The sequence below is a fragment of the Coregonus clupeaformis genome, chromosome 34, assembly GCF_020615455.1.
Source record: "Coregonus clupeaformis isolate EN_2021a chromosome 34, ASM2061545v1, whole genome shotgun sequence".
Classification (NCBI taxonomy): Eukaryota; Metazoa; Chordata; class Actinopteri; order Salmoniformes; family Salmonidae; genus Coregonus; species Coregonus clupeaformis.
Window position 1 is genome coordinate 26,351,780 of NC_059225.1, and position 26,890 is coordinate 26,378,669.

The following is a 26,890-nucleotide window of genomic DNA, read 5'->3' on the forward strand; positions in this document are numbered from 1 at the left end:
GCTCTGAAGCTTGCAGACTTGCTGGCTCGGTCGAAGTGGCTATATGAGGGTCTAATTTTCACTCCCTCAGCTTTGGGACACGAAGGTGTGCATGAACACGTAAATGGAGGGCTGAGGGGCGAGGAGAAGGGGGTGATTTGGGATTCAGCGCCTCTGTCTTCTGGAGAGGTGGAGATGGAGGGAACTTGTAGTTTCGTCAGGTGACATTCAATCATCTTTCCACTCTCTGCTCCCCAACAAAATAATAATAATAATAATAATCATAATAATCATCATCATCATAATAATATCCAAAGCGACTTACAGTCATGCGTGCATACATTTTAGGTACCCAGGCATTACAAGCACCATGCTTTACAAAGTGAACTACAGAGGACCAACAGGTGAACTACAGAGGACCAACAGATGAACTACAGAGGACCAACACAGAGCCCCCTTCCACTTCCTCTTCCTCTTCTCCTCTGTCTCCTCTCCTCCTCTCCAGCCCTCCTCTCCCCCTCCGCAGTCCTCTCCTCTCCTCCCCTCCGCAGTCCTCTCCTCCCCTACCCAGTCCTCCACTCCCCCTCTCCAGCCCTTCTCTATGGTTAGTTCTCTCCTCCCCTCGCCTCCTCCCCTCGCCTCCTCCCCAGTCCTCTCCTCCTCTCCTCCCTCTATGGTTTGTAGCAGGCAGAGCAGGTCCCAGGTTGTGAGTCGTCTAGCTATGGTTTGTAGCAGGCAGAGCAGGTCCCAGGTTGTGAGTCGTCTAGTTTTGGAGAGATGGTGTCTGGGATCACTGACTTTAGGATGTCATTCTCTGTAGCCATGATGTGTTTCACCAGGAAGTTGGCTGCCTCGTTGATGTTAGTGTTCTCCTAAAGGGACACAGCAGAATAACAACATCATGGTTAAAAGCTAGTGGCTAGTTTCAGCGATGAGCTGTTGCCTTGTGGTGCTACGTTAACGTTGTTCAGTACAGTTTATATAAACTCATTTTCATTATACAAAGAGGTGTTTTTATTGATCCTTACAGTGCATATGGAAAGTATTCAGACCCCTTGACTTTTTCCACATTTTGTTACGTTACAGCCTTATTCTAAAATTGATTACATTATTTTTATTCCTTATCAATCTACACATAATACCCCATAATGACAAAGCGAAAACAGGTTCTTAGAAATGTTTGCAAACTAATAAAAAATAAAAAACAGAAAAACCTTATTTACATAAATATTCAGACCCTTTGCTATGAGACTCAGAATTGAGCTCAGGTGCATCCTGTTTCCATTGATCATCCTTGAGATGTTTCTACAACTTGATTGGAGTCCACCTGTGGTAAATTCAATTGATTGGACATGATTTGGAAAGGCACACACCTGTCTGTATAAGGCCCCACAGTTGAAAGTGCATGTCAGAGCAAAAACCAAGCAATGAGGTCAAAGGAATTGTCTGTAGAGCTCTGAGACGGGATTGTGTCGAAGCACAGATCTGGGGAAGGGTACCAAAACATTTCTGCAGCATTAAAGGTCCCCAAGAACACAGTGGCCTCCATCATTCTTAAATGGAAGAAGTTTGGAACCACCAAGACTCTTCCGAGAGCTGGCCGCCCGGCCAAACTGAGCAATCGGGGGAGAAGGGCCTTGGTCAGGGAGGTGACCAAGAACCCTATGGTCACTCTGACAGAGCTCCAGAGTTCCTCTGTGGAGACGGGAGAACATTCCAGAATGACAACCATCTCTGCAGCACTCCACCAATCAGGCCTTTATGGTAGAGTGGCCAGAGGAAGCCACTCCTCAGTAAAAGGCACATGACAGCCTGCTTGATTGCCAAAATGCTTCTAAAGGACTCTCAGACCATAAGAAACAAGATTCTCTGGTCTGATGAAACCAAGATTTAACTATTTGGCCTGAATGCCAAGTGTCACGTCTGGAGAAAACCTGGCACCATCCCTACGGTGAAGCATGGTGGTGGCAGCATCATGCTGTGGGGATGTTTTTCAGCGGCAGGGACTGTGAGACTAGTCAGTATCGAGGGAAAGATTAATGGAGAAAAGTACAGAGAGATCCTTGATGAAAACCTGCTCCAGAGCGCTCAGGACCTCAGACTGGGGCAAAGGTTCACCTTCCAACAGGACAACGACCCTAAGCACACAGCCAAGACAACGCAGGAGTGGCTTCGGGAAAAGTCTCTGAATGTCCTTGAGTGGCCCAGCCAGAGCCCGGACTTGAACCCGATGGAACAGCTCTGGAGAGACCTGAAAATAGCTGTGCAGCGATGCTCCCCATCCAACCTGACAGAGCTTGAGAGGATCTGCAGAGAAGAATGGGAGAAACTCCCTAAATACAGGTGTGCCAAGCTTGTACCGTCATACCCAAGAAGACTCGAGGCTGTAATTGCTGCGAAAGGTGCTTCAACAAAGTACTGAGAAAAGGGTCTGAATACTTATGTAAATGTGATTTTTTATTTTTGTATTTGTAATATATTTGCAAAATATTCCAAAAACCTGTTTTTGTTTGGTGATTATTGCGTATTGTGTGTAGATTGATGAGGGGGGGAAAACAATTTAATCCATTTTAGAATAAGGCTGTAACATAACAAAATGTGGAAAAAGTCAAGGGGTCTGAATACTTTCCGAATGCACTGTACACAGGTAAAACAGCATGGTTAAACTGATTTAGAAGCAGTGGGGATGTTTAGTGACTGTCTGACTGGACAGCAGCTTAGCCCATAACCTCATTGACCTCTGACCCCTATAGAACATCCTCGCCAGGGAGAGTGCAGTGACCTGAGGGAGAAGACTCCTAACAAGTTCTTTAGAGTAATCTGTGCGAAAGGATTATGGCTCTGTGTTAGGATAGAGAATGGCTGAATTGAAAAGGATTATGGCTCTGTGTTAGGATAGAGAATGGCTGAATTGAAAAGGTTTATGGCTGTGTGTTAGGATAGAGAATGGCTGAATTGAAAAGGTTTATGGCTGTGTGTTAGGATAGAGAATGGCTGAATTGAAAAGGATTATGGCTCTGTGTTAGGATAGAGAATGGCTGAATTGAAAAGGTTTATGGCTCTGTGTGTCTCAGTCCATTCTCTTATGGAATACATCAGGAGGGTCCATTCTGCAGGTACCAGATTAGGTTTGGACCTGGTGAAATGTGGAAACCATCCACTTGAGGAAACGTGAGCACCTATTACCTTCTAGAAGACTTGCGGCTGGCTCGTGGATGGAGGATGGATGTTTAAGCTGCAAACTCTGGCTCCAAAGGTCGTATGTTCAATCCCAGTGCTAGGCACTAGTTTTTTATTGTTGTTGTTGTTGTTGTCTTAAGCGTTTTCCAAACCTTAACCCTTAACTTAACCACTCAGAATGAATGCCTAAATGTAAGTTGAACCCGATCCCTAACCTCAACCCTTAACTTAACCACTCAGAATTAATGCCTAAATGTAAGTTGAACCCGATCCCTAACCTTAACCCTTAACTTAACCACTCAGAATTAATGCCTAAATGTAAGTTTTAGTTTCACTTTTGTGGAGTTTGACTGACAGCTAAGAAATGGCACCACATGGCGTAATGATGTTGCTGCAGTTACACCACTGGTTGGAGATTGGGTTGGTGTGTCTGTATAGAGGATGGCTGAATGAGGACACCGTCCCACAAAGCTGTTGTGCATGTTTTGTGTGTGTGTGTGTGCACGTGTGTGCGTTTGTGCGTGCGTTTGTGCGTGCGTGTTTGTTCCCACCTTGGCTGAGGTCTCGAACCAGCCGACAAAGCCATTGTCTTTACAGAACTGGTCCATCTTCAAGCCGTTATTGGTCAGAACCTCCCGCCCCTGGTCACATTTATTAGCCAATAGGACTGTGGCGATGCTCTGTACAATAGAGAGGTAAAAGATAAGAAGGTGATGCATGAACGAGATGATTTAAATTTGCAATGGTAGAATCAACTCATTTACACGGCGCACATTTGAACCTGTCACTGTCCTGTCCTCACCTCTTTGTTGGTCAGCATGAGTTTAGAGTCCAGGTCCTCCTTCCACTTGGTGATGGCTTCGAAGGTAGACGGCCGTGTCACGTCAAACACGATGAACGCCCCCATCGCCTCTCTGTAGTACACACGGGTCATGTTCCCAAACCGCTCCTGACCTACAGGGGAGAGAGAGACACAGATATACTGTTATTGCAACTGGTGGGATTTGATCCCTGGTCTCCCATATGGTAACCCAAAACGCTCACCATTAGACCAAGAGAAGATCTTCGTGATCTGAGGACGACAATTGTGTTCCATGTCTTAGGCAGGACTAATCAGTAACATTATCTTCCATGTCTCAGGCAGGACTAATCAGTAACATTATCTTCCATGTCTCAGGCAGGACTAATCAGTAACATTATCTTCCATGTCTCCAGCAGGACTACTCACTAACATTATCTTCCATGTCTCAGGCAGGACTACTCACTAACATTATCTTCCATGTCTCAGGCAGGACTAATCAGTAACATTGTCTTTCATGTCTCCAGCAGGAAAAGGTTACCACCACTGTTCAGGAGACAGAAGGAAAAGGTGCAGAGAAACTCTTCCTGTGGTTCCTTAGTGATGAGTGTTGCTACTACTCTACAGATAGCCAGCTACAGCTCATTCCATTCTGTAGTCTAGGGGACGAACAGAAAAACAGTGGATAACGTGGTTATATTAGTGGCCATTCCAGAGCCAGTCAACAGTCTCCACATTCCAGAGTGAGTTAACAGCAGTCTCCACATTCCCAGTCATTATAGAGGCCCAGTGAAGCAACACATTCTCCAGGTCTGAGTCTCACAGAACTCCTTTAGTCTAGTCTGGTCTAGTCTGGTCTAGTCTGGTCCAGTCTAGTCTGGTCTAGTCTATTCTAGTCTAGTCTGGTCTAGTCTGGTCTAGTCTGGTCTAGTCTGGTCTAGTCTAGTCTGGTTTAGTCTTGTTTTGTCTGGTCTAGTCTAGTCTGGTCTAGTCTGGTCTATTCTAGTCTGGTTTAGTCTTGTTTTGTCTGGTCTGGTCTAGTCTGGTCTAGTCTGGTCTAGTCTGGTCTAGTCTGGTCTGGTCTAGTCTGGTCTAGTCTGGTCTAGTCTGGTCTGGTCTGGTCTGGTCTAGTCTGGTCTAGTCTGGTCTAGTCTAGTCTGGTCTAGTCTGGTCTGGTCTGGTCTAGTCTAGTCTAGTCTGGTCTAGTCTAGTCTAGTCTGGTCTAGTCTGGTCTAGTCTGGTCTAGTCTAGTCTGGTCTAGTCTGGTCTAGTCTAGTCTGGTCTAGTCTAGTCTGGTCTAGTCTGGTCTAGTCTAGTCTGGTCTGGTCTAGTCTAGTCTGGTCTGGTCTGGTCTGGTCTGGTCTAGTCTGGTTTAGTCTGGTCTGGTCTAGTCTGGTCTAGTCTAGTCTGGTCTGGTCTAGTCTAGTCTAGTCTGGTCTAGTCTAGTCTAGTCTGGTCTGGTCTAGTCTGGTCTGGTCTGGTCTAGTCTGGTTTAGTCTAGTCTGGTCTGGTCTAGTCTAGTCTGGTCTAGTCTAGTCTAGTCTAGTCTGGTCTGGTCTAGTCTGGTCTGGTCTGGTCTAGTCTAGTCTAGTCTGGTCTGGTCTAGTCTAGTCTAGTCTGGTCTAGTCTGGTCTAGTCAGGTCTAGTCTAGTCTGGTCTAGTCTGGTCTAGTCTAGTCTGGTCTGGTCTAGTCTAGTCTGCTCTGGTCTAGTCTAGTCTGGTCTGGTCTAGTCTAGTCTGGTCTAGTCTGGTCTAGTCTAGTCTGGTCTGGTCTAGTCTAGTCTAGTCTGGTCTAGTCTAGTCTAGTCTAGTCTGGTCTAGTCTGGTCTGGTCTGGTCTAGTCTGGTCTAGTCTAGTCTAGTCTGGTCTAGTCTGGTCTAGTCTGGTCTAGTCTGGTCTGGTCTGGTCTGGTCTGGTCTAGTCTGGTCTAGTCTAGTCTAGTCTGGTCTAGTCTGGTCTAGTCTGGTCTAGTCTGGTCTAGTCTAGTCTGGTCTGGTCTAGTCTAGTCTGGTCTAGTCTGGTCTAGTCTGGTCTAGTCTAGTCTGGTCTAGTCTGGTCTGGTCTAGTCTGGTCTAGTCTGGTCTAGTCTGGTCTAGTCTGGTCTAGTCTGGTCTAGTCTAGTCTGGTCTAGTCTAGTCTGGTCTGGTCTAGTCTGGTCTAGTCTATTCTAGTCTGGTTTAGTCTTGTTTTGTCTGGTCTAGTCTAGTCTGGTCTAGTCTGGTCTAGTCTGGTCTAGTCTGGTCTAGTCTGGTCTAGTCTGGTCTAGTCTGATTTAGTCTGGTCTAGTCTAGTCTGGTCTAGTCTGGTTTAGTCTGGTCTAGTCTAGTCTGGTCTAGTCTGGTCTGGTCTAGTCTTATTTAGTCTGGTCTGGTCTAGTCTAGTCTGGTCTAGTCTGGTCTAGTCTAGTCTTATTTAGTCTGGTCTGGTCTAGTCTGGTCTGGTCTAGTCTTATTTAGTCTGGTCTTGTCTAGTCTTATTTAGTCTAGTCTGGTCTAGTCTGGTCTGGTCTAGTCTTATTTAGTCTGGTCTTGTCTAGTCTTATTTAGTCTGGTCTGGTCTAGTCTAGTCTGGTCTAGTCTGGTCTGGTCTAGTCTGGTCTGGTCTAGTCTGGTCTGGTCTAGTCTGGTCTAGTCTGGTCTGGTCTAGTCTTATTTAGTCTGGTCTGGTCTAGTCTTATTTAGTCTGGTCTGGTCTAGTCTGGTCTAGTCTGGTCGGGTCTAGTCTTATTTAGTCTGGTCTGGTCTAGTCTGGTCTAGTCTGGTCGGGTCTAGTCTGGTCTAGTCTGGTCTGGTCTAGTCTAGTCTGGTCTAGTCTTATTTATTCTGGTCTGGTCTAGTCTGGTCTAGTCTGGTCTAGTCTTTTTTAGTCTGGTCTGGTCTAGTCTGGTCTAGTCTGGTCTGGTCTAGTCTGGTCTAGTCTGGTCTGGTCTAGTCTAGTCTGGTCTAGTCTGGTCTAGTCTGGTCTGGTCTAGTCTTATTTAGTCTGGTCTGGTCTAGTCTTATTTAGTCTAGTCTGGTCTAGTCTGGTCTAGTCTGGTCTGGTCTAGTCTTATTTAGTCTGGTCTGGTCTAGTCTGGTCTAGTCTAGTCTGGTCTAGTCTAGTCTGGTCTAGTCTGGTCTGGTCTGGTCTAGTCTGGTCTAGTCTAGTCTGGTCTAGTCTGGTCTAGTCTGGTCTGGTCTAGTCTTATTTAGTCTGGTCTGGTCTAGTCTTATTTAGTCTAGTCTGGTCTAGTCTGGTCTAGTCTGGTCTGGTCTAGTCTTATTTAGTCTGGTCTGGTCTAGTCTTATTTAGTCTAGTCTGGTCTAGTCTGGTCTGGTCTAGTCTTATTTAGTCTGGTCTGGTCTAGTCTTATTTAGTCTAGTCTGGTCTAGTCTGGTCTGGTCTAGTCTTATTTAGTCTGGTCTGGTCTAGTCTTATTTAGTCTGGTCTGGTCTAGTCTTATTTAGTCTGGTCTGGTCTAGTCTTATTTAGTCTGGTCTGGTCTAGTCTTATTTAGTCTGGTCTGGTCTAGTCTTATTTAGTCTGGTCTGGTCTAGTCTTATTTAGTCTAGTCTGGTCTAGTCTGGTCTAGTCTGGTCTGGTCTAGTCTTATTTAGTCTGGTCTGGTCAAGTCTTATTTAGTCTAGTCTGGTCTGGTCTAGTCTAGTCTAGTCTGGTCTAGTCTGGTCTAGTCTAGTCTGGTCTAGTCTAGTCTGGTCTAGTCTGGTCTAGTCTGGTCTAGTCTGGTCTAGTCTGGTCTAGTCTAGTCTAGTCTGGTCTGGTCTAGTCTGGTCTGGTCTAGTCTGGTCTAGTCTGGTCTAGTCTAGTCTAGTCTGGTCTGGTCTAGTCTTATTTAGTCTAGTCTAGTCTAGTCTAGTCTGGTCTAGTCTGGTCTGGTCTAGTCTAGTCTGGTCTAGTCTGGTCTAGTCTGGTCTAGTCTGGTCTAGTCTGGTCTATTCTAGTCTAGTCTGGTCTGGTCTGGTCTAGTCTGGTCTAGTCTAGTCTAGTCTGGTCTAGTCTGGTCTAGTCTGGTCTAGTCTGGTCTAGTCTAGTCTGGTCTGGTCTAGTCTAGTCTAGTCTGGTCTAGTCTGGTCTGGTCTGGTCTAGTCTAGTCTGGTCTAGTCTGGTCTAGTCTGGTCTAGTCTGGTCTAGTCTAGTCTGGTCTGGTCTAGTCCGGTCTAGTCTAGTCTAGTCTGGTCTAGTCTGGTCTAGTCTGGTCTAGTCTGGTCTAGTCTAGTCTGGTCTGGTCTAGTCTAGTCTAGTCTGGTCTAGTCTGGTCTAGTCTGGTCTAGTCTAGTCTAGTCTGGTCTAGTCTGGTCTAGTCTGGTCTAGTCTGGTCTAGTCTAGTCTGGTCTGGTCTGGTCTAGTCTGGTCTAGTCTAGTCTGGTCTAGTCTGGTCTAGTCTGGTCTAGTCTGGTCTAGTCTAGTCTGGTCTAGTCTGGTCTTGTCTGGTCTAGTCTGGTCTGGTCTGGTCTAGTCTGGTCTGGTCTAGTCTGGTGTAGTTGGTCTAGTCTGGTGTAGTCTGGTCTAGTCTGGTCTAGTCTGGTCTAGTCTAGTCTGGTCTAGTCTAGTCTGGTCTGGTCTAGTCTGGTCTAGTCTAGTCTGGTCTAGTCTGGTCTAGTCTGGTCTGGTCTAGTCTTATTTAGTCTGGTCTGGTCTATTCTGGTCTAGTCTAGTCTGGTCTAGTCTGGTCTAGTCTGGTCTGGTCTAGTCTTATTTAGTCTGGTCTGGTCTAGTCTGATTTAGTCTAGTCTGGTCTAGTGTAGTCTGGTCTGGTCTAGTCTGGTCTAGTCTGGTATGGTCTAGTCTAGTCTAGTCTGGTCTAGTCTAGTCTGGTCTGGTCTAGTCTAGTCTAGTCTGGTCTAGTCTGGTCTAGTCTGGTCTATTCTAGTCTAGTCTGGTCTGGTCTGGTCTAGTCTGGTCTAGTCTAGTCTAGTCTGGTCTAGTCTGGTCTAGTCTGGTCTAGTCTGGTCTAGTCTGGTCTAGTCTGGTCTAGTCTAGTCTGGTCTAGTCTGGTCTTGTCTGGTCTAGTCTGGTCTGGTCTGGTCTAGTCTGGTCTGGTCTAGTCTGGTGTAGTTGGTCTAGTCTGGTGTAGTCTGGTCTAGTCTGGTCTAGTCTGGTCTAGTCTGGTCTGGTCTAGTCTTATTTAGTCTGGTCTGGTCTAGTCTGGTCTAGTCTAGTCTGGTCTAGTCTGGTCTGGTCTAGTCTTATTTAGTCTGGTCTGGTCTAGTCTAGTCTGGTCTAGTCTGGTCTGGTCTAGTCTTATTTAGTCTGGTCTGGTCTAGTCTAGTCTGGTCTAGTCTAGTCTGGTCTAGTCTGGTCTGGTCTAGTCTTATTTAGTCTGGTCTGGTCTAGTCTTATTTAGTCTGGTCTGGTCTAGTCTAGTCTGGTCTAGTCTGGTCTGGTCTAGTCTGGTCTGGTCTAGTCTGGTCTGGTCTAGTCTGGTCTAGTCTGGTCGGGTCTAGTCTTATTTAGTCTGGTCTGGTCTAGTCTTATTTAGTCTGGTCTGGTCTAGTCTGGTCTAGTCTAGTCTGGTCTAGTCTGGTCTAGTCTGGTCTGGTCTAGTCTTATTTAGTCTGGTCTGGTCTAGTCTTATTTAGTCTAGTCTGGTCTAGTCTGGTCTAGTCTGGTCGGGTCTAGTCTTATTTAGTCTGGTCTGGTCTAGTCTAGTCTGGTCTGGTCTAGTCTGGTCTAGTCTGGTCTGGTCTAGTCTTATTTAGTCTGGTCTGGTCTAGTCTTATTTAGTCTGGTCTGGTCTAGTCTGGTCTAGTCTGGTCTGGTCTGGTCGGGTCTAGTCTTATTTAGTCTGGTCTGGTCTAGTCTAGTCTGGTCTAGTCTGGTCTAGTCTGGTCGGGTCTAGTCTTATTTAGTCTGGTCTGGTCTAGTCTTATTTAGTCTGGTCTGGTCTAGTCTGGTCTAGTCTGGTCTGGTCTGGTCGGGTCTAGTCTTATTTAGTCTGGTCTGGTCTAGTCTGGTCTAGTCTGGTCGGGTCTAGTCTGGTCTAGTCTGGTCTGGTCTAGTCTTATTTAGTCTGGTCTGGTCTAGTCTGGTCTAGTCTGGTCGGGTCTAGTCTGGTCTAGTCTGGTCTGGTCTAGTCTTATTTAGTCTGGTCTGGTCTAGTCTGGTCTAGTCTGGTCGGGTCTAGTCTGGTCTAGTCTGGTCTGGTCTAGTCTTATTTAGTCTGGTCTGGTCTAGTCTGGTCTAGTCTGGTCTGGTCTGGTCTAGTCTGGTCTAGTCTGGTCTGGTCTAGTCTTATTTAGTCTAGTCTGGTCTAGTCTGGTCTAGTCTTATTTAGTCTTATTTAGTCTGGTCTAGTCTGGTCTAGTCTGGTCTAGTCTGGTCTGGTCTGGTCTAGTCTGGTCTAGTCTGGTATGGTCTAGTCTAGTCTAGTCTGGTCTAGTCTGGTCTAGTCTGGTCTGGTCTAGTCTTATTTAGTCTAGTCTGGTCTAGTCTGGTCTAGTCTGGTCTGGTCTAGTCTTATTTAGTCTAGTCTGGTCTAGTCTGGTCTAGTCTTATTTAGTCTGGTCTGGTCTAGTCTGGTCTAGTCTGGTCTGGTCTGGTCTAGTCTGGTCTAGTCTGGTCTGGTCTAGTCTAGTCTAGTCTGGTCTAGTCTGGTCTAGTCTGGTCTAGTCTGGTCTGGTCTAGTCTTATTTAGTCTAGTCTGGTCTGGTCTAGTCTGGTCTAGTCTGGTCTGGTCTAGTCTAGTCTAGTCTGGTCTAGTCTGGTCTAGTCTAGTCTGGTCTAGTCTGGTCTAGTCTGGTCTGGTCTAGTCTTATTTAGTCTGGTCTGGTCTATTCTGGTCTAGTCTAGTCTGGTCTAGTCTAGTCTGGTCTAGTCTGGTCTGGTCTGGTCTAGTCTGGTCTAGTCTAGTCTGGTCTAGTCTGGTCTGGTCTAGTCTTATTTAGTCTAGTCTGGTCTAGTCTGGTCTAGTCTGGTCTGGTCTAGTCTAGTCTGGTCTAGTCTGGTCTAGTCTAGTCTGGTCTAGTCTGGTCTGGTCTGGTCTAGTCTGGTCTAGTCTAGTCTGGTCTAGTCTGGTCTAGTCTGGTCTGGTCTAGTCTTATTTAGTCTGGTCTGGTCTAGTCTAGTCTGGTCTGGTCTAGTCTTATTTAGTCTAGTCTGGTCTAGTCTGGTCTAGTCTGGTCTAGTCTAGTCTGGTCTAGTCTGGTCTAGTCTGGTCTAGTCTTATTTAGTCTGGTCTGGTCTAGTCTTATTTAGTCTGGTCTGGTCTAGTCTTATTTAGTCTAGTCTGGTCTAGTCTTATTTAGTCTAGTCTGGTCTAGTCTTATTTAGTCTGGTCTGGTCTAGTCTAGTCTGGTCTGGTCTAGTCTTATTTAGTCTGGTCTGGTCTAGTCTTATTTAGTCTAGTCTGGTCTGGTCTGGTCTTATTTAGTCTAGTCTGGTCTGGTCTAGTCTAGTCTAGTCTGGTCTGGTCTGGTCTGGTCTAGTCTGGTCTAGTCTAGTCTAGTCTGGTCTGGTCTAGTCTTATTTAGTCTGGTCTGGTCTAGTCTTATTTAGTCTAGTCTGGTCTGGTCTAGTCTAGTCTAGTCTGGTCTGGTCTGGTCTGGTCTAGTCTGGTCTAGTCTAGTCTGGTCTAGTCTAGTCTGGTCTAGTCTGGTCTAGTCTGGTCTAGTCTGGTCTAGTCTGGTCTAGTCTAGTCTAGTCTGGTCTGGTCTAGTCTGGTCTGGTCTAGTCTGGTCTAGTCTGGTCTAGTCTGGTCTAGTCTGGTCTAGTCTAGTCTGGTCTAGTCTGGTCTAGTCTGGTCTGGTCTGGTCTAGTCTAGTCTGGTCTAGTCTGGTCGAGTCTGGTCTGGTCTGGTCTAGTCTGGTCTAGTCTAGTCTAGTCTAGTCTAGTCTGGTCTAGTCTAGTCTGGTCTAGTCTGGTCTGGTCTGGTCTAGTCTGGTCTAGTCTAGTCTAGTCTGGTCTGGTCTAGTCTGGTCTGGTCTAGTCTGGTCTAGTCTGGTCTAGTCTGGTCTAGTCTGGTCTAGTCTAGTCTGGTCTAGTCTGGTCTAGTCTGGTCTGGTCTGGTCTAGTCTAGTCTGGTCTAGTCTGGTCGAGTCTGGTCTGGTCTGGTCTAGTCTGGTCTAGTCTAGTCTAGTCTAGTCTAGTCTGGTCTAGTCTAGTCTGGTCTAGTCTGGTCTAGTCTAGTCTAGTCTGGTCTAGTCTGGTCTAGTCTGGTCTAGTCTAGTCTGGTCTAGTCTGGTCTAGTCTAGTCTAGTCTGGTCTAGTCTGGTCTAGTCTAGTCTGGTCTAGTCTAGTCTGGTCGAGTCTGGTCTAGTCTGGTCTAGTCTGGTCTAGTCTGGTCTAGTCTGGTCTAGTCTAGTCTGGTCTAGTCTGGTCTAGTCTAGTCTAGTCTGGTCTAGTCTGGTCTAGTCTAGTCTGGTCTAGTCTAGTCTGGTCGAGTCTGGTCTAGTCTGGTCTAGTCTGGTCTAGTCTGGTCTTGTCTGGTCTAGTCTGGTCTGGTCTGGTCTAGTCTAGTCTGGTCTAGTCTGGTCTAGCCTGTTCTAGTCTGGTCTGGTCTAGTCTGGTCTAGTCTGGTCTAGTCTGGTCTAGTCTGGTCTAGTCTAGTCTGGTCTGGTCTAGTCTAGTCTAGTCTAGTCTAGTCTGGTCTAGTCTGGTCTAGTCTGGTCTAGTCTGGTCTAGTCTAGTCTGGTCTAGTCTGGTCTAGTCTGGTCTAGTCTAGTCTGGTCTAGTCTGGTCTATTCTGGTCTAGTCTGGTCTAGTCTTATTTAGTCTGGTCTGGTCTAGTCTGATTTAGTCTGGTCTAGTCTAGTCTGGTCTAGTCTAGTCTGGTCTAGTCTGGTTTAGTCTGGTCTAGTCTAGTCTGGTCTAGTCTGGTCTGGTCTAGTCTTATTTAGTCTGGTCTGGTCTAGTCTAGTCTGGTCTAGTCTAGTCTGGTCTAGTCTGGTCTGGTCTAGTCTTATTTAGTCTGGTCTGGTCTAGTCTGATTTAGTCTAGTCTGGTCTAGTGTAGTCTGGTCTGGTTTAGTCTGGTTTAGTCTGGTCTAGTCTAATCTGGTCTAGTCTAATCTGGTCTAGTCTGGTCTAGTCTGATCTGGTCTAGTCTGTTCTAGTCTGGTTTAGTCTGATTTAATCTGGTCTATTCTGATCTGTTCTAGTCTGGTTTAGTCTGATTTAATCTGGTCTAGTCTGGTCTGTTGTAGTCTGGTCTAGTCTGGTATTGTCTATTCTGGTCTGGTCTAGTCTGATCTAGTCTGGTCTGGTCTGGTCTGGTCTGGTCTGGTCTAGTCTGGTATTGTCTATTCTGGTCTGGTCTAGTCTGGTCTAGTCTGGTCTAGTCTAGTCTGGTCTAGTCTGGTCTAGTCTGGTCTAGTCTAGTCTGGTCTAGTCTGGTCTATTCTGGTCTAGTCTGGTCTAGTCTTATTTAGTCTGGTCTGGTCTAGTCTGATTTAGTCTGGTCTAGTCTAGTCTGGTCTAGTCTAGTCTGGTCTAGTCTGGTTTAGTCTGGTCTAGTCTAGTCTGGTCTAGTCTGGTCTGGTCTAGTCTTATTTAGTCTGGTCTGGTCTAGTCTAGTCTGGTCTAGTCTAGTCTGGTCTAGTCTGGTCTGGTCTAGTCTTATTTAGTCTGGTCTGGTCTAGTCTGATTTAGTCTAGTCTGGTCTAGTGTAGTCTGGTCTGGTTTAGTCTGGTTTAGTCTGGTCTAGTCTAATCTGGTCTAGTCTAATCTGGTCTAGTCTGGTCTAGTCTGATCTGGTCTAGTCTGTTCTAGTCTGGTTTAGTCTGATTTAATCTGGTCTATTCTGATCTGTTCTAGTCTGGTTTAGTCTGATTTAATCTGGTCTAGTCTGGTCTGTTGTAGTCTGGTCTAGTCTGGTATTGTCTATTCTGGTCTGGTCTAGTCTGATCTAGTCTGGTCTGGTCTGGTCTGGTCTGGTCTGGTCTAGTCTGGTCTAGTCTGGTCAGTCAGACAGTCAGAGCAGACAGTTGTCATGGTACCAAGGCAAAAGGTACCAACATTGTGTTGACTGTAAAGAGAAGATCCAGTCAACTCTACTAGACACCAGTATTGTGTTGACTGTAAATTCAAGTGCCAGTCAACTCTACCCAGACACCAGTATTGTGTTGACTGTAAAGACAAGTGCCAGTCAACTCTACTAGACACCAGTATTGTGTTGACTGTAAAGACAAGGCCAGTCAACTCTACTAGACAGCAGTATTGTGTTGACTGTAAAGAAAAGGTACAGTCAACTCTTCTAGACATCAGTATTGTGTTGACTGTCAGGACAAGGTCCCGACATTGTTAGTGAAGTTCAGGACCTGTTTTAGTCTAATTGGGACTCCACATATCGATATAAAGTCCACAAAAAAATATTTTTCATTTTCATCTCTCCAAATCCAAACACATTTTAATAATCACGTGCTTCGTAAACAACATGTGGTTTAGTCTAACAATGAAAGGCTCTTATATGCTATATATATATAAAACATATATGCTCTATATATATATATATCCCAACAACGCAGAGAGAAAGAAAACAGAGAAATAATAAAAAAGTTAAACACGTAATAATAAAAGTAATAATAGATACACAATGAGTAACGATAACTTGGCTATATACACGGGTGCAGGGGTACGAGGTATTAACTTGGCTATATACACAGGGTACCAGTACTAAGTCCATGATAACTAGGCTATATACACAGGGTACCAGTACTGAGTCGATGTGCAGGGGTACGAGGTATTAACTTGGCTATATACACAGGGTACCAGTACTGAGTCCATGTGCAGGGGTACGAGGTAATTGAGGTAGATATGTACAGTACCAGTGAAAAGGTTGGACACACCAACTCATTCAAGGGTTTTTCTTTATTTTTACTATTTTTTACATTGTAGAATAATAGTGAAGACATCAAAACTATGAAATAACACATATGGAATCAAGTAGTAACCTAAAAAGTGTTAAACAAATCAAAATATATTTTATATTTGAGATTCATCAAATAGCCACCCTTTGCCTTGATGACAGCTTTGCACACTCTTGGCATTCTCTCAACCAGCTTCACCTGGAATGCTTTTCCAACCGTCTTGAAGGAGTTCCCACACCATAACACTTCCTCCTACATGCTTTACGGTGGGAACTACACATGCGAAGATCATCCGTTCACCAAAACCGCGTCTCACAAAGACACGGTGGTTGGAACCAAAAATCTCAAATTTGGACTCCAGATCAAAGGACACACCGGTCTAATGTCCATTGCTCGTGTTTCTTGGCCCAAGCAGGTCTCTTCTTCTTATTGGTATCCTTTAGTAGTGGTTTCTTTACAGCAATGCGACCATGAACGCCTGATTCACACAGTCCCCTCTGAACAGTTGATGTTGAGATGTGTCTGTGAATTCAACTCCGTGAAGCATTTATTGTGGCTGCAATTTCTGAGTCTGGTAACTCTAATGAACTTATCCTCTGTATCAGAGGTAACTCTGGGTCTTCCATTCCTGTGGCGGTCCTCATCAGAGCTAGTTTCATCATAGCACTTGATGGTTTTTGCGACTGCACTTGAAGAAACCTTCAAAGTTCTTCATGTTTTAAAGTAATGATGGACTGTCGTTTCTCTTTGCTTATTTGAGATGTTCTTGCCATAATATGGACTTGGTATTTTACCAAATAGATCCCCCCTACCTTGTCACAACACAACTGAATGGCTCAAATGCATTAAGATGTAAAGAAATTCCACAAATTAACTTTTAAGAAGGCACACCTGTTAATTGAAATGCATTCCAGGTGACTACCTCATGAAGTTGGTTGAGAGAATGCCAAGAGTGTGCAAAGCTGTCATCAAGGCAAAGGGTGGCTATTTGAAGAATCTCAAATATAAAATATATTTTGATTTGTTTAACACTTTTTTCATTACTACATGATTCCATGTGTTATTTCATAGTTTTGATGTCTTCACTATTATTCTACAATGCCAAAAATAGTCAAAATAAAGAAAAACCCAAGTATGAAAAATGTATGCACTCACTAACTGTAAGTTTTAGGAAAGTCTGTATGTCTGAACTGAGTGGATCCGGACACACATTGCTTTTTAGTCCAGGACTGGACTTAATCTGTGTCTAGGAAACTATAGCTTGTCCAAGATGGCGTAGCAGTGTGGTCGTGTTCTCTTGTGTGTCCATGTAAATAGTCTGTTTTTTTAATATATTTTTTGTATTTTACGTATATATTTCCCTATCACACTTTTCATCCTTCTACTAAATATACTTTCCTGCAACCCGCCTCACTCAATGTGGAACGGATTCTATTATTTACTCACCTTTATCTAGAATCTCCAGTTGAAACTAGCTAGCCAGCTAACTAGCTAACTAGCTACTTGCTATTAGCCACCGTTAGCGGTTTTCACCCAGAACATCGGATTTTCTGCCGGAATAACTGAATCACTGGACCTTAACACCGGATCGCAACTAGCTAGCCACAACCGAATGGATGTCGAATTGATGTTGCTGTAGGCTAATCACCACTGCCCCAGAAGCAAGCACCAGTTAGCCTTGAGCTAGCCCTTGAGCAGGCCCATATCCCGGGTATCTACCTCTCTGTCTACCGAACGGGAGTAGCCAGCTAACCAGCTAACTAGCTACTTGCTATTAGCCACCGTTAGCGGTTTTTCACCATTGTCCGTGGCCTGCACTACCTACCAGCCAGCTCTAGCCTGGACTATTATCGGCCAGTCTGCACAGCGCGTTTTCGACCCAGAACCTATCGGATTATCTGCCGGAATCACTGAATCACTGGACAATCGCAACTAGCTAGCTGCAACCAAATGAACGTTGTTGTTGGCAAATCAACCTTGAGCTAGCCTTGAGTCAGGCACATCTCCCGGCTATCTACCTCTCTGTCAACCGGACGGGACCTCCTAGAGTCGACACGGAGCCCCGCCGATCCATCACGACTGGTCTGCCGATGTAATCGTCTGTGGTTTCAACAGGCTTCCCGTTGCGACGACCACGAAGATCCATCTGCTAGCCCCGGCCGCTAGCACACGCAATCAACAGCCTCCTTCTTCCTGCTCGCCTGTGCTGTAGCACCAATTCGAACTGCTCTCGGACTCACATATTGCTGTTCACTGGACCTTATGATCACTCAGCTGCACAGCTAATGCCTGCTGGATTGTTCCTTTACACGGTACCCTGTCCTGTTTATCTGTTTAGCCTCGGCCCAAACTTTATCGCCATTACCAGTTGTTGTCTTAGCTCTCTCTAATAACACCTGTGATTGCTTTATGCCTCTCTCCCATGTCAATATGCCTTGCCTATTGCTGTTCCAGTTAGTTATTATTATACAATTTCACTGTAGAACCCCAAGTCCCTCTCAAACTGCCTCAAATAGTTCCTTTGTTCCACCCCCCATACACGCTGAGACGGGCTCAATCGGTGCCTCTAGAGATACTATCTCTTTCATTGTTACCCAACGCTTAGGTTTACCTCCACTTTACTCATATCCTTCCATATCCTTGTCTGTACATAATGCCCTGAATCTTTTCTATAACACCCGGAAATCTGCCCCCTTTATTCTATGTACCCAACGCACTAGAAGACCAGTTCTTAAAGCCTTTAGCCGTATCCTTATTCTAGTCCTCCTCTGTTCCTCTGGTGATGTAGAGGCTAACCCAGGGCCTGTAGCCCCCAGTATCACTCCTACTCCCCAGGAGCTATCATTTGATGACTTCTGTAATCGCAAAAGTCTTGGTTTCTTGCACATAAATATCAGAAGTCTACTTCCTAAGTTTGAGTTATTCACTGCGTTAGCACACTCTGCCAACCCTGATGTTCTAGCAGTGTCTGAATCCTGGCTCAGGAAGGCCACCAAAAATTCTGAAATTTCCATCCCCAACTATAACATTTTCCGTCTAGATAGAACTGCCAAAGGGGGTGGAGTTGCAATCTACTGTAGAGATAGCCTGCAGAGCTCTATCATACTATCCAGGTCTGTGCCCAAACAGTTTGAGCTTCTACTTCTAAAAATCCACCTTTCCAGAAATAAGTCTCTCACTGTTGCCGCTTGCTACAGACCCCCCTCAGCCCCCCAGCTGTGCCCTGGACACCATATGTGAATTGATTGCCCCCATTTATCCTCTGAGTTTGTACTGCTTGGTGACCTAAATTGGGATATGCTTAATACCCCAGCCATCCTACAATCCAAGCTAGATGCCCTCAACCTCACGCAAATTATCAACGAACCTACCAGGTACAACCCTAAATCCTTAAACATGGGTACCCTCATAGATATCATCCTGACTAACATACCCTCTAAATACACCTCAGCTGTCTTCAACCAGGATCTCAGCGATCACTGCCTTATTGCCTGCGTCCGTAACGGGTCTGCGGTCAAACGACCACCCCTCATCACTGTCAAACGCTCCCTAAAACACTTTAGCGAGGAGGCCTTCCTAATTGACCTGGCCCAGGTATCCTGGATGGATATAGATCTCATTCCGTCAGTAGAGGATGCCTGGTTGTTCCTTAAAAGTAATTTCCTCTCAATCTTAAATAAACATGCCCCATTCAAAAAATACAGAACTAAGAACCGATATAGCCCCTGGTTCTCCTCAGACTTGACTGCCCTTGACCAGCACAAAAACATCCTGTGGCATACAGCATTAGCATCAAATAGCCCCCGCGATATGCAACTTTTCAGGGAAGTTAGGAACCAATATACACAAGCAGTCAGGAAAGCAAAGGCTAACTTTTTCAAACAGAAATTTGCATCCTGTAGCACTAACTCCAAAAAGTTTTGGGACACTGTAAAGTCCATGGAGAATAAGAGCACTTCCTCCCAGCTGCCCACTGCACTGAGGCTAGGAAACACTATCACCACCGATAAATCTACAATAATCGAGAATTTCAACAAGCATTTTGCTACAGCTGGCCATGCTTTCCATCTGGCTACCACTAACCCGGCCACCAACTCTGCACCCTCTGCTGCAACTTGCCCATGCCCCCCCCGCTTCTCCTTCACACAAATTCAGACAGCTGATGTTTTGAAAGCGCTGCAAAATCTGGACCCCTACAAATCAGCTGGGCTAGACAATCTGGACCCTTTCTTTCTAAAACTAGCCGCCGAAATTGTCGCAACCCCTATTACTAGTCTGTTCAACCTCTCTTTCATAACGTCTGAGATCCCCAGAGATTGGAAAGCTGCCGCGGTCATCCCCCTCTTCAAAGGGGGTGACACTCTAGATCCAAACTGCTACAGACCTATATCCATCCTGCCCTGCCTTTCGAAAGTATTCGAAAGCCAAGTTAACAAACAGATCATCGACCATTTCGAATACCACCGTACCTTCTCCGCTATGCAATCCGGTTTCCGAGCTGGTCACAGGTGCACTTCAGCCACGCTCAAGGTCCTAAACGATATTATAACCACGATTGATAATAGACAGTACTGTGCAGCCGTCTTCATCGACCTGGCCAAGGCTTTCGACTCTGTCAACCACCGCATTCTTATTGGCAGACTAAATAGCCTTGGTTTCTCAAATGACTGCCTCGCCTGGTTCACCAACTACTTCTCAGATAGAGTTCAGTGTGTCAAATCGGAGGGCCTGTTGTCTGGACCTATGGCAGTCTCTATGGGGGTGCCACAGGGTTCAATTCTTGGGCCGACACTTTTCTCCGTGTATATCAATGATGTCGCTCTTGCTGCTGGTGACTCTCAGATCCACCTCTACGCAGACGACACCATTTTGTATACATCTGGCCCTTCATTGGACACTGTGTTAACAAACCTCCAAACGAGCTTCAATGCCATACAACAATCCTTCAGTAGCCTTCAACTGCTCTTAAACACTAGTAAAACTAAATGCATGCTTTTCAATCGAACGCTGCTAGCACCCGCCCACCCGACTAGAATCACCACTCTCGACGGGTCTGACCTAGAGTATGTGGACAACTACAAATATCTAGGTGTCTGGTTAGACTGTAAACTCAACTTCCAGACTCACATAAAGAATCTCCAATCCAAAGTTAAATCTAGAATCGGCTTCCTATTTCGCAACAAAGCCTCCTTCACTCATGCTGCCAAACATGCCCTCGTAAAACTGACTATCCTACCGATCCTTGACTTCGGCGATGTCATTTACAAAATAGCCTCCAACACTCTACTCAGCAAATTGGATGTAGTCTATCACAGTGCCATCCGTTTTGTCTCCAAAGCCCCATACACTACCCACCACTGTGACCTGTACGCTCTTGTTGGCTGGTCCTCACTACATGTTCGTCGTCAAACCCACTGGCTCCAGGCCATCTATAAATCACTGCTAGGCAAATCCCCGCCTTATCTTAGCTCATTGGTCACCATAGCAGCACCCACCCGTAGTCTGCGCTCCAGCAGGTATATCTCACTGGTCATTCCCAAAGCCAACACCTCCTTTGGCCGCCATTCCTTCCAGTTCTCTGCTGCCAATGACTGGAACGAATTGCAAAAATCTCTGAAGCTGGAGACTCTTATCTCCCTCAATAACTTTAAGCATCAGTTGTCAGAGCACCTTACCGATCACTGCACCTGTACACAGCCCATCTGAAATTAGCCCACCCAACTACCTCATCCCTATATTGTTATTTATTTTGCTCTTTTGCACCCCAGTATCTCTATTTGCACATCATCTCTTGCACATCTAGCATTCCAGTGTTAATACTATTGTAATTATTCTGCACTATAGCCTATTTATTGCCTTACCTCCATAACTTGCTACATTTGCACACACTGTATATATATTTTCTGTTGTATTTCTGACTTTATGTTTTTTTTACCCCATATGTAACTCTGTGTTGTTGTTGTTTTTATCGCACTGCTTTGGCTTACCTGGTTAAATAAAGGTGAACAAAAAATAAATAAAAAATTACACAGGTGGAATGCAGAAATTAGGTAAAACGGATTTCAGAGCATTAAAATCACCAGCCACTAGCAGCACCGCCTCTGAATGAGCATGAAAACTCTCTTGGTAACTAGTATGGTCTACAGCTTATCATCAATATTAACTCAGGCGAGCAGATCCTCGAGAATTCCTTAATATTAGAGATTGCGCACCAGCTGTTGTTAACAAGGAGACACACACCTCCCCCCTTGAGCCGAGGTTGCTGTTCTGTCCTGCCGATGCTTAGAGAAACCAGCTAGATTCATATTATGTATTATTATGTGTATTATCCATGTCCTTGTTCAGCCACGACTCAGAGAAACAGGATATTACATTTCTTCAGGTCCCGTTGATAGGATTGTCTCGAATGGAGTTCGTCCAGTTTGTTCTCCAGTGATTGTACATTTGCCATTAGAATGGAGGATAGGGGTATGTCCTGGTCCGGGGTATGACTGGAGACTGGAGGGTCAGAGTGTCGTCAGACCTCTTTTACGCCGTCTCTTCCTTTTCAGAGTCTCAGGGATTAGGGCCTGGTCCGGGGTATGTCCTGGTCCGCGGTATGTCCAGGTATGTCCTGTGCCACCGACTCATTGAAGTAGAAATCTTCATCCAAATCGAGGTTAGTGATCGCTGTTCTGATGTCCAGAAGCTATTTTCGGTCATAGGAAATTATGGCGGAGACGTTATGTACAAAAATGTTATGATCAGTGCACAAAAACACAAAATAGCAGAATTGGTCAGGAGCTGTAAAACAGCACCATTCTATCTACATAAACAGGTTTTCAGTGTAAGAACATTAGTTCACTAGTTCCTTTTTCAGTGTATTTAACTCCTGTTTGAAATGGACAAATATCTACTGTAGCTATGTGTTCAGAATCAACTCTCTGTGTTCAGAATCAACTCTCTGTGTTCAGAATCAACTCTCTGTGTTCAGAGTCAACTCTCTGTGTTCAGAATCAACTCTCTCTGTTCAGAATCAACTCTCTGTGTTCAGAATCAACTCTCTGTGTTCAGAGTCAACTCTCTGTGTTCAGAGTCAAGCTGGTGTGCTCCCATTAGATGTCAGGGAAAGTGGAGAAGAGGAAATGGAACGGCGTCAGAGGTGGAGAAGAGGAAATTAAACAGCATCAGAGGTGGAGAAGAGGAAATGAAACAGCTTCAGAGGTTGTATTTTAGGCCCTGGTTGTTGTGTAAAAAAAAAAAGCTGCCATAACTGACTCACAGGAGAGTAACTGTCTGTCTGCCTGCCTGTGTGCCTGTCTATCTGTCTGCCTGCCTGTGTGCCTATCTATCTGTCTGCCTGTCTATCTGTCTGTCTGTCTGTCTGCCTGCCTGTGTGCCTGTCTATCTGTCTGCCTGTCTATCTGTCTGTCTGTCTGCCTGCCTGTGTGCCTGTCTATCTGTCTGTCTGTCTGTCTGTCTGTCTGTCTGTCTGTCTGTCTGTCTGTCTGTCTGCCTGCCTGTGTGCCTGTCTATCTGTCTGTCTGCCTGTCTGCCTGTCTGTCTGTCTGTCTGTCTGTCTATCTGTCTGTCTGCCTGTGTGCCTGTCTATCTGTCTGTCTGCCTGTCTGTCTGTCTGCCTGTGTGCCTGTCTATCTGTCTGTCTGCCTGTCTGTCTGGCTGTCTGCCTGCCTGCCTGTGTGCCTGTCTATCTGTCTGTCTGCCTGTGTGCCTGTCTATCTGTCTGTCTGCCTGTCTGTCTGTCTGTCTGTCTGTCTGCCTGCCTGCCTGCCTGTGTGCCTGTCTATCTGTCTGTCTGCCTGCCTGTCTGTCTGTCTGCCTGTGTGCCTGTCTATCTGTCTGTCTGCCTGTCTGTCTGCCTGTCTGCCTGTCTGTCTGTCTGTCTGTCTGTCTGTCTGTCTGTCTGCCTGCCTGTCTGCCTGTCTGTCGTAACAAACTTCTTCTTCTTGTACTCCATTATAATTTCTGGTTGTTCTGCTTGTATTGTCATTAGTGTTTTGGTGGGATAAAAAGTGAATATAGTTGTTATATATATATATATATATATATATATATATATATATATATATATATATATATATATATATAGTTATATTATATTGTTCATGAAAAGACAGCCAAGGCCAAGGCTGTAAAGGCAGTTATAGGCAGACAGGTAGGGAGTGAGACAAGGACTGTGTGTGTGTGTGTGTGTGTGTGTGTGTGTGTTTACAATGGTTCTACTGTGACTTGCTCTTAAATCTCCCTCACATGGGCTCACATGATCCCACCCATACCTTTCACGAGATAGACCCATACCTTCCACGAGATACATGAACCGTGAGAGAGAGAGAGAGGGAGCGAGAGAGCGAGAGGGAGCAAGAGAGAGAGAGGGAGCGAGAGAGAGAGAGAGAGAGAGAGAGAGAGAGAGAGAGAGAGAGAGAGAGAGAGAGAGAGAGAGAGAGAGAGAGAGAGAGAGAGAGAGAGAGAGAGAGAGAGAGGGAGGGAGGGAGGGAGAGAGAGAGAGCGCGAGAGAGCGAGAGGGAGCGAGAGGAGAGAGAGAGAGAGAGAGAGAGAGAGAGAGAGAGAGAGAGAGAGAGAGAGAGAGAGAGAGAGAGAGAGAGAGAGAGAGAGAGAGAGAGAGAGAGAGAGAGAGAGAGAGAGAGCGAGAGAGCGAGAGGGAGGGAGAGAGAGAGCGCGAGAGAGCGAGAGGGAGCGAGAGAGAGAGAGAGAGAGAGAGAGAGAGAGAGAGAGAGAGAGAGAGAGAGAGAGAGAGAGAGAGAGAGAGAGAGAGAGAGAGAGAGAGAGAGAGAGAGAGAGAGAGAGAGAGAGATGAAGTCCTGGCACATGAGATAGGCCAATTAAAATAGCGTTCTAAAGGAGAGACGTGCTGCATCATCAGGCAGCTTCTCCAAACAGAGATCGTTTATGAACTCTTCAACCCTGATCCATGAACTCTTCAACTCTGATGGAACCACCGCTTTAAAACCAATACAATCCAAAACCAGCAGGAATTATGAACACACGTTATGTTATGACGCAGCACCTTCTTAATACACATGGCCAAAAGTATGTGGACACCTGCTCGTCAAACATCTAATTCCAAAATCATGGGCATTAATATTTGAGTTGGTCCCCCCTTTGCTGCTATAACATCTCCACTCTTCTGGGAAGGCTTTCCACTAGATGTTGGAACATTGCTGTGGGGACTTGCTTCCATTCAGCCATAAGAGCATTAGTGAGGTCGGGCACTGATGTTGGGCGATTAGACCTGGCTCGCAGTCGGCGTTTCCGATTCATCCCAAAGGTGTTCGATGGGGTTGAGGTCAGGGCTCTGTGCAGGCCAGTCAAGTTCTTCCACACTGATCTCGACAAACCATTTCTGTATGGACCTCGCTTTGTGCACGGGGGCATTGTCATGCTGAAACAGGAAATGGCCTTCGCCAAACTGTTACTATAAAGTTGGAAGCACAGAATCATCTAGAATGTAATTGTATTCTGTAGCTGTTAAGATTTCCCTTCACTGGAACTAAGGGGCCTAGCCCGAACCATGAAAAACAGTCCCAGACCATTATTCCTCCTCCACCAAACTTTACAGTTGGCACTATGCATTTGGGCAGGTAGCTTTCTCCTGGCATCCGCCAAACCCAGATTAGTCCGTTAGACTGCCAGATTTTGAAGAGTGATTCATCACTCCAGAGAAATGTGTTTCCACTCCAATGGCGGTGAGCTTTACGCCACTCCAGCCGACGCTTGGCATTGCGCATGGTGATCTTAGGCTTGTGTACGGCTGCTCGGCCATGGAAACTCATTTCATGAAGCTCCCGACAAACAGTTATTGTGCTGACGTTGCTTCCAGAGGCAGTTTGGAACTCGGTAGTGAGCGTTGCAACCGAGCACAGACTATTTCTACGCGCTACGCGATTTACCACTCGGCGGACCCGCTCTGTGAGCTTGTGGTCTACCACTTTACGGCTGAGCCGTTGTTGCTCCTAGACGTTTCCACTTCACAATAACAGCACTTACAGTTGACCGGGGCAGCTCTAGCAGGGCATATATTCGACAAACTGACTTGTTGGAAAGGTGGCATCCTATGTCTTTGAGCTCTTCAGTAAGGCCATTCTACTGCCAATGTTGTGCTATGGAGATTGCATGGCTGTGTGCTATATTTTATACACCTGTCAGCAACAGGTGTGGTTGAAATAGCCGAATCCAGTATATGTTATCATTCTCACCTGTCAATTTTTTTTTATAAAGATATTACAGACAGTCATTCAACATCATTCTCAGTGGTTTCTCAAGAAGAACAATAGTTTTTTCCCAATAAGATGTCGACTTGCCCATCAACTGTTAACCATATAAATAATTAACAACTTTTCCGGTATGAACGAAGTCGACAAAAAAGGTTTGGATAAATAAATATATGTTCTAATTGATTGTGATAGCTTTAATTGATAGATAGGCATATAACAGAAGTTGAGATAAGAAGCGTTATGAGCCTAACAAAAATGAGTTAGTAGGCTAGATGAGAAGCTGTCTGTCCTACCCGCAATGTCCCACAGCTGTAGCCGGACGGTCTCAGAGTCCCAGTTCAGGACCTTCAGGGCGAAATCCACGCCAATGGTGGCGCGGTAGTTGGTGGAATAAGTCTGATGGACATACCGCTTAATGATCGAGGTCTTCCCCACACCCAGGTCCCCAATCACCAACACCTGGAACACGGAGCACAACCAGACTCACATCATCATTCTCCATGAGAAATCATTAGACATTGTTGGAGCACAACCCATACATCACCCATCATTCTCCATTCTCCACCATAGCCCTACATCATAAGACATCTTGATTCAAAATATCTCTCTGATCATAATAACTTCACAAATACATTGAAAATATAAATATCACGTTACCTTGTACAGGTGTTCCTTTCCGGGGTTCGGCATCCCGGCGGCGGACGACGGGGGAAGTCGTTGGTTGATCATGCCAGTTCAGGGTACGGTTCACCCGGTAGTTTAATCAAAAAATACGTTATAGAAGGAAAAGGTTTGGTTCTAAATGTGGTTTTAAGGAGCAGTTCCCTGTCTTCTGATCTCTCCTCTCTGCTCTGCTCTGCTCTGCTCTGCGCGCAAGCACACACACACACACACACACACACACACACACACACACACACACACACACACACACACACACACACACACACACACACACACACAGACAGACAGACAGACAGACAGACACACACACACACACACACACACACACACACACACACACACACACACACACGGAGGAATGCCTAGCTGCAGGGAACTTGTGACACAGCAGCAGCCGCTCCGGTCTCGCCTCGCACCATGGGGAGGGAGACACATGCTAGGAAGCTCGTGAGAGCCACATTCATGATGAATTGTTATGGCTGCGTCACGGGAGATGCTAAAGAACATCATCTGGTTGTTACCCAACAATACCGGCCCTGTGACTGGCTGCCATTACAACTCCTCTTAATGCAAGTAGCTTATAGTCCACTACAATCACTTCATCTTACAACATACCTAGACGGTCAGGAGTTACTCCTGAGCAGGAGATCCTCTGGCCAAAATAGATATAGAACAATTCCATCTCTCTGAGCCCTGTGTGAATCACTACGCTCTGAGGCCTGTGTGAATCACTACCCTCTGAGGCCTGTGTGAATCACTACCCTCTGAGGCCTGTGTGAATCACTACCCTCTGAGGCCTGTGTGAATCACTACCCTCTGAGGCCTGTGTGAATCACTACCCTCTGGGGCCTGTGTGAATCACTACGCTCTGAGCCCTGTGTGAATCACTACGCTCTGGGGCCTGTGTGAATCACTACGCTCTGAGCCCTGTGTGAATCACTACCCTCTGAGCTCTGTGTGAATCACTACCCTCTGAGGCCTGTGTGAATCACTACCCTCTGGGGCCTGTGTGAATCACTACCCTCTGAGCCCTGTGTGAATCACTACGCTCTGAGCCCTGTGTGAATCACTACGCTCTGGGGCCTGTGTGAATCACTACGCTCTGAGCCCTGTGTGAATCACTACCCTCTGGGGCCTGTGTGAATCACTACCCTCTGAGCCCTGTGTGAATCACTACGCTCTGAGCCCTGTGTGAATCACTACGCTCTGGGGCCT

At 45.9% G+C, this 26,890-nt stretch overlaps 1 protein-coding gene across 1 annotated transcript; it reads right to left on the minus strand.

Annotated features, from left to right (window-relative positions):
- Positions 1–573: 573 nt before the first annotated feature.
- On the minus strand, positions 574–25,878 carry LOC121557076 (ras-related protein Rab-38-like). The gene is made up of 5 exons (XM_041870951.2): positions 25,649–25,878; positions 25,285–25,450; positions 3,962–4,113; positions 3,711–3,839; positions 574–851 (listed from the first exon to the last, which is right to left on the minus strand). The coding sequence occupies exons 1-5, from the start codon at positions 25,718–25,720 to the stop codon at positions 699–701; spliced, it is 672 nt and encodes a 223-aa protein (XP_041726885.2). The 5' UTR covers positions 25,721–25,878; the 3' UTR covers positions 574–698.
- Positions 25,879–26,890: the final 1,012 nt, after the last annotated feature.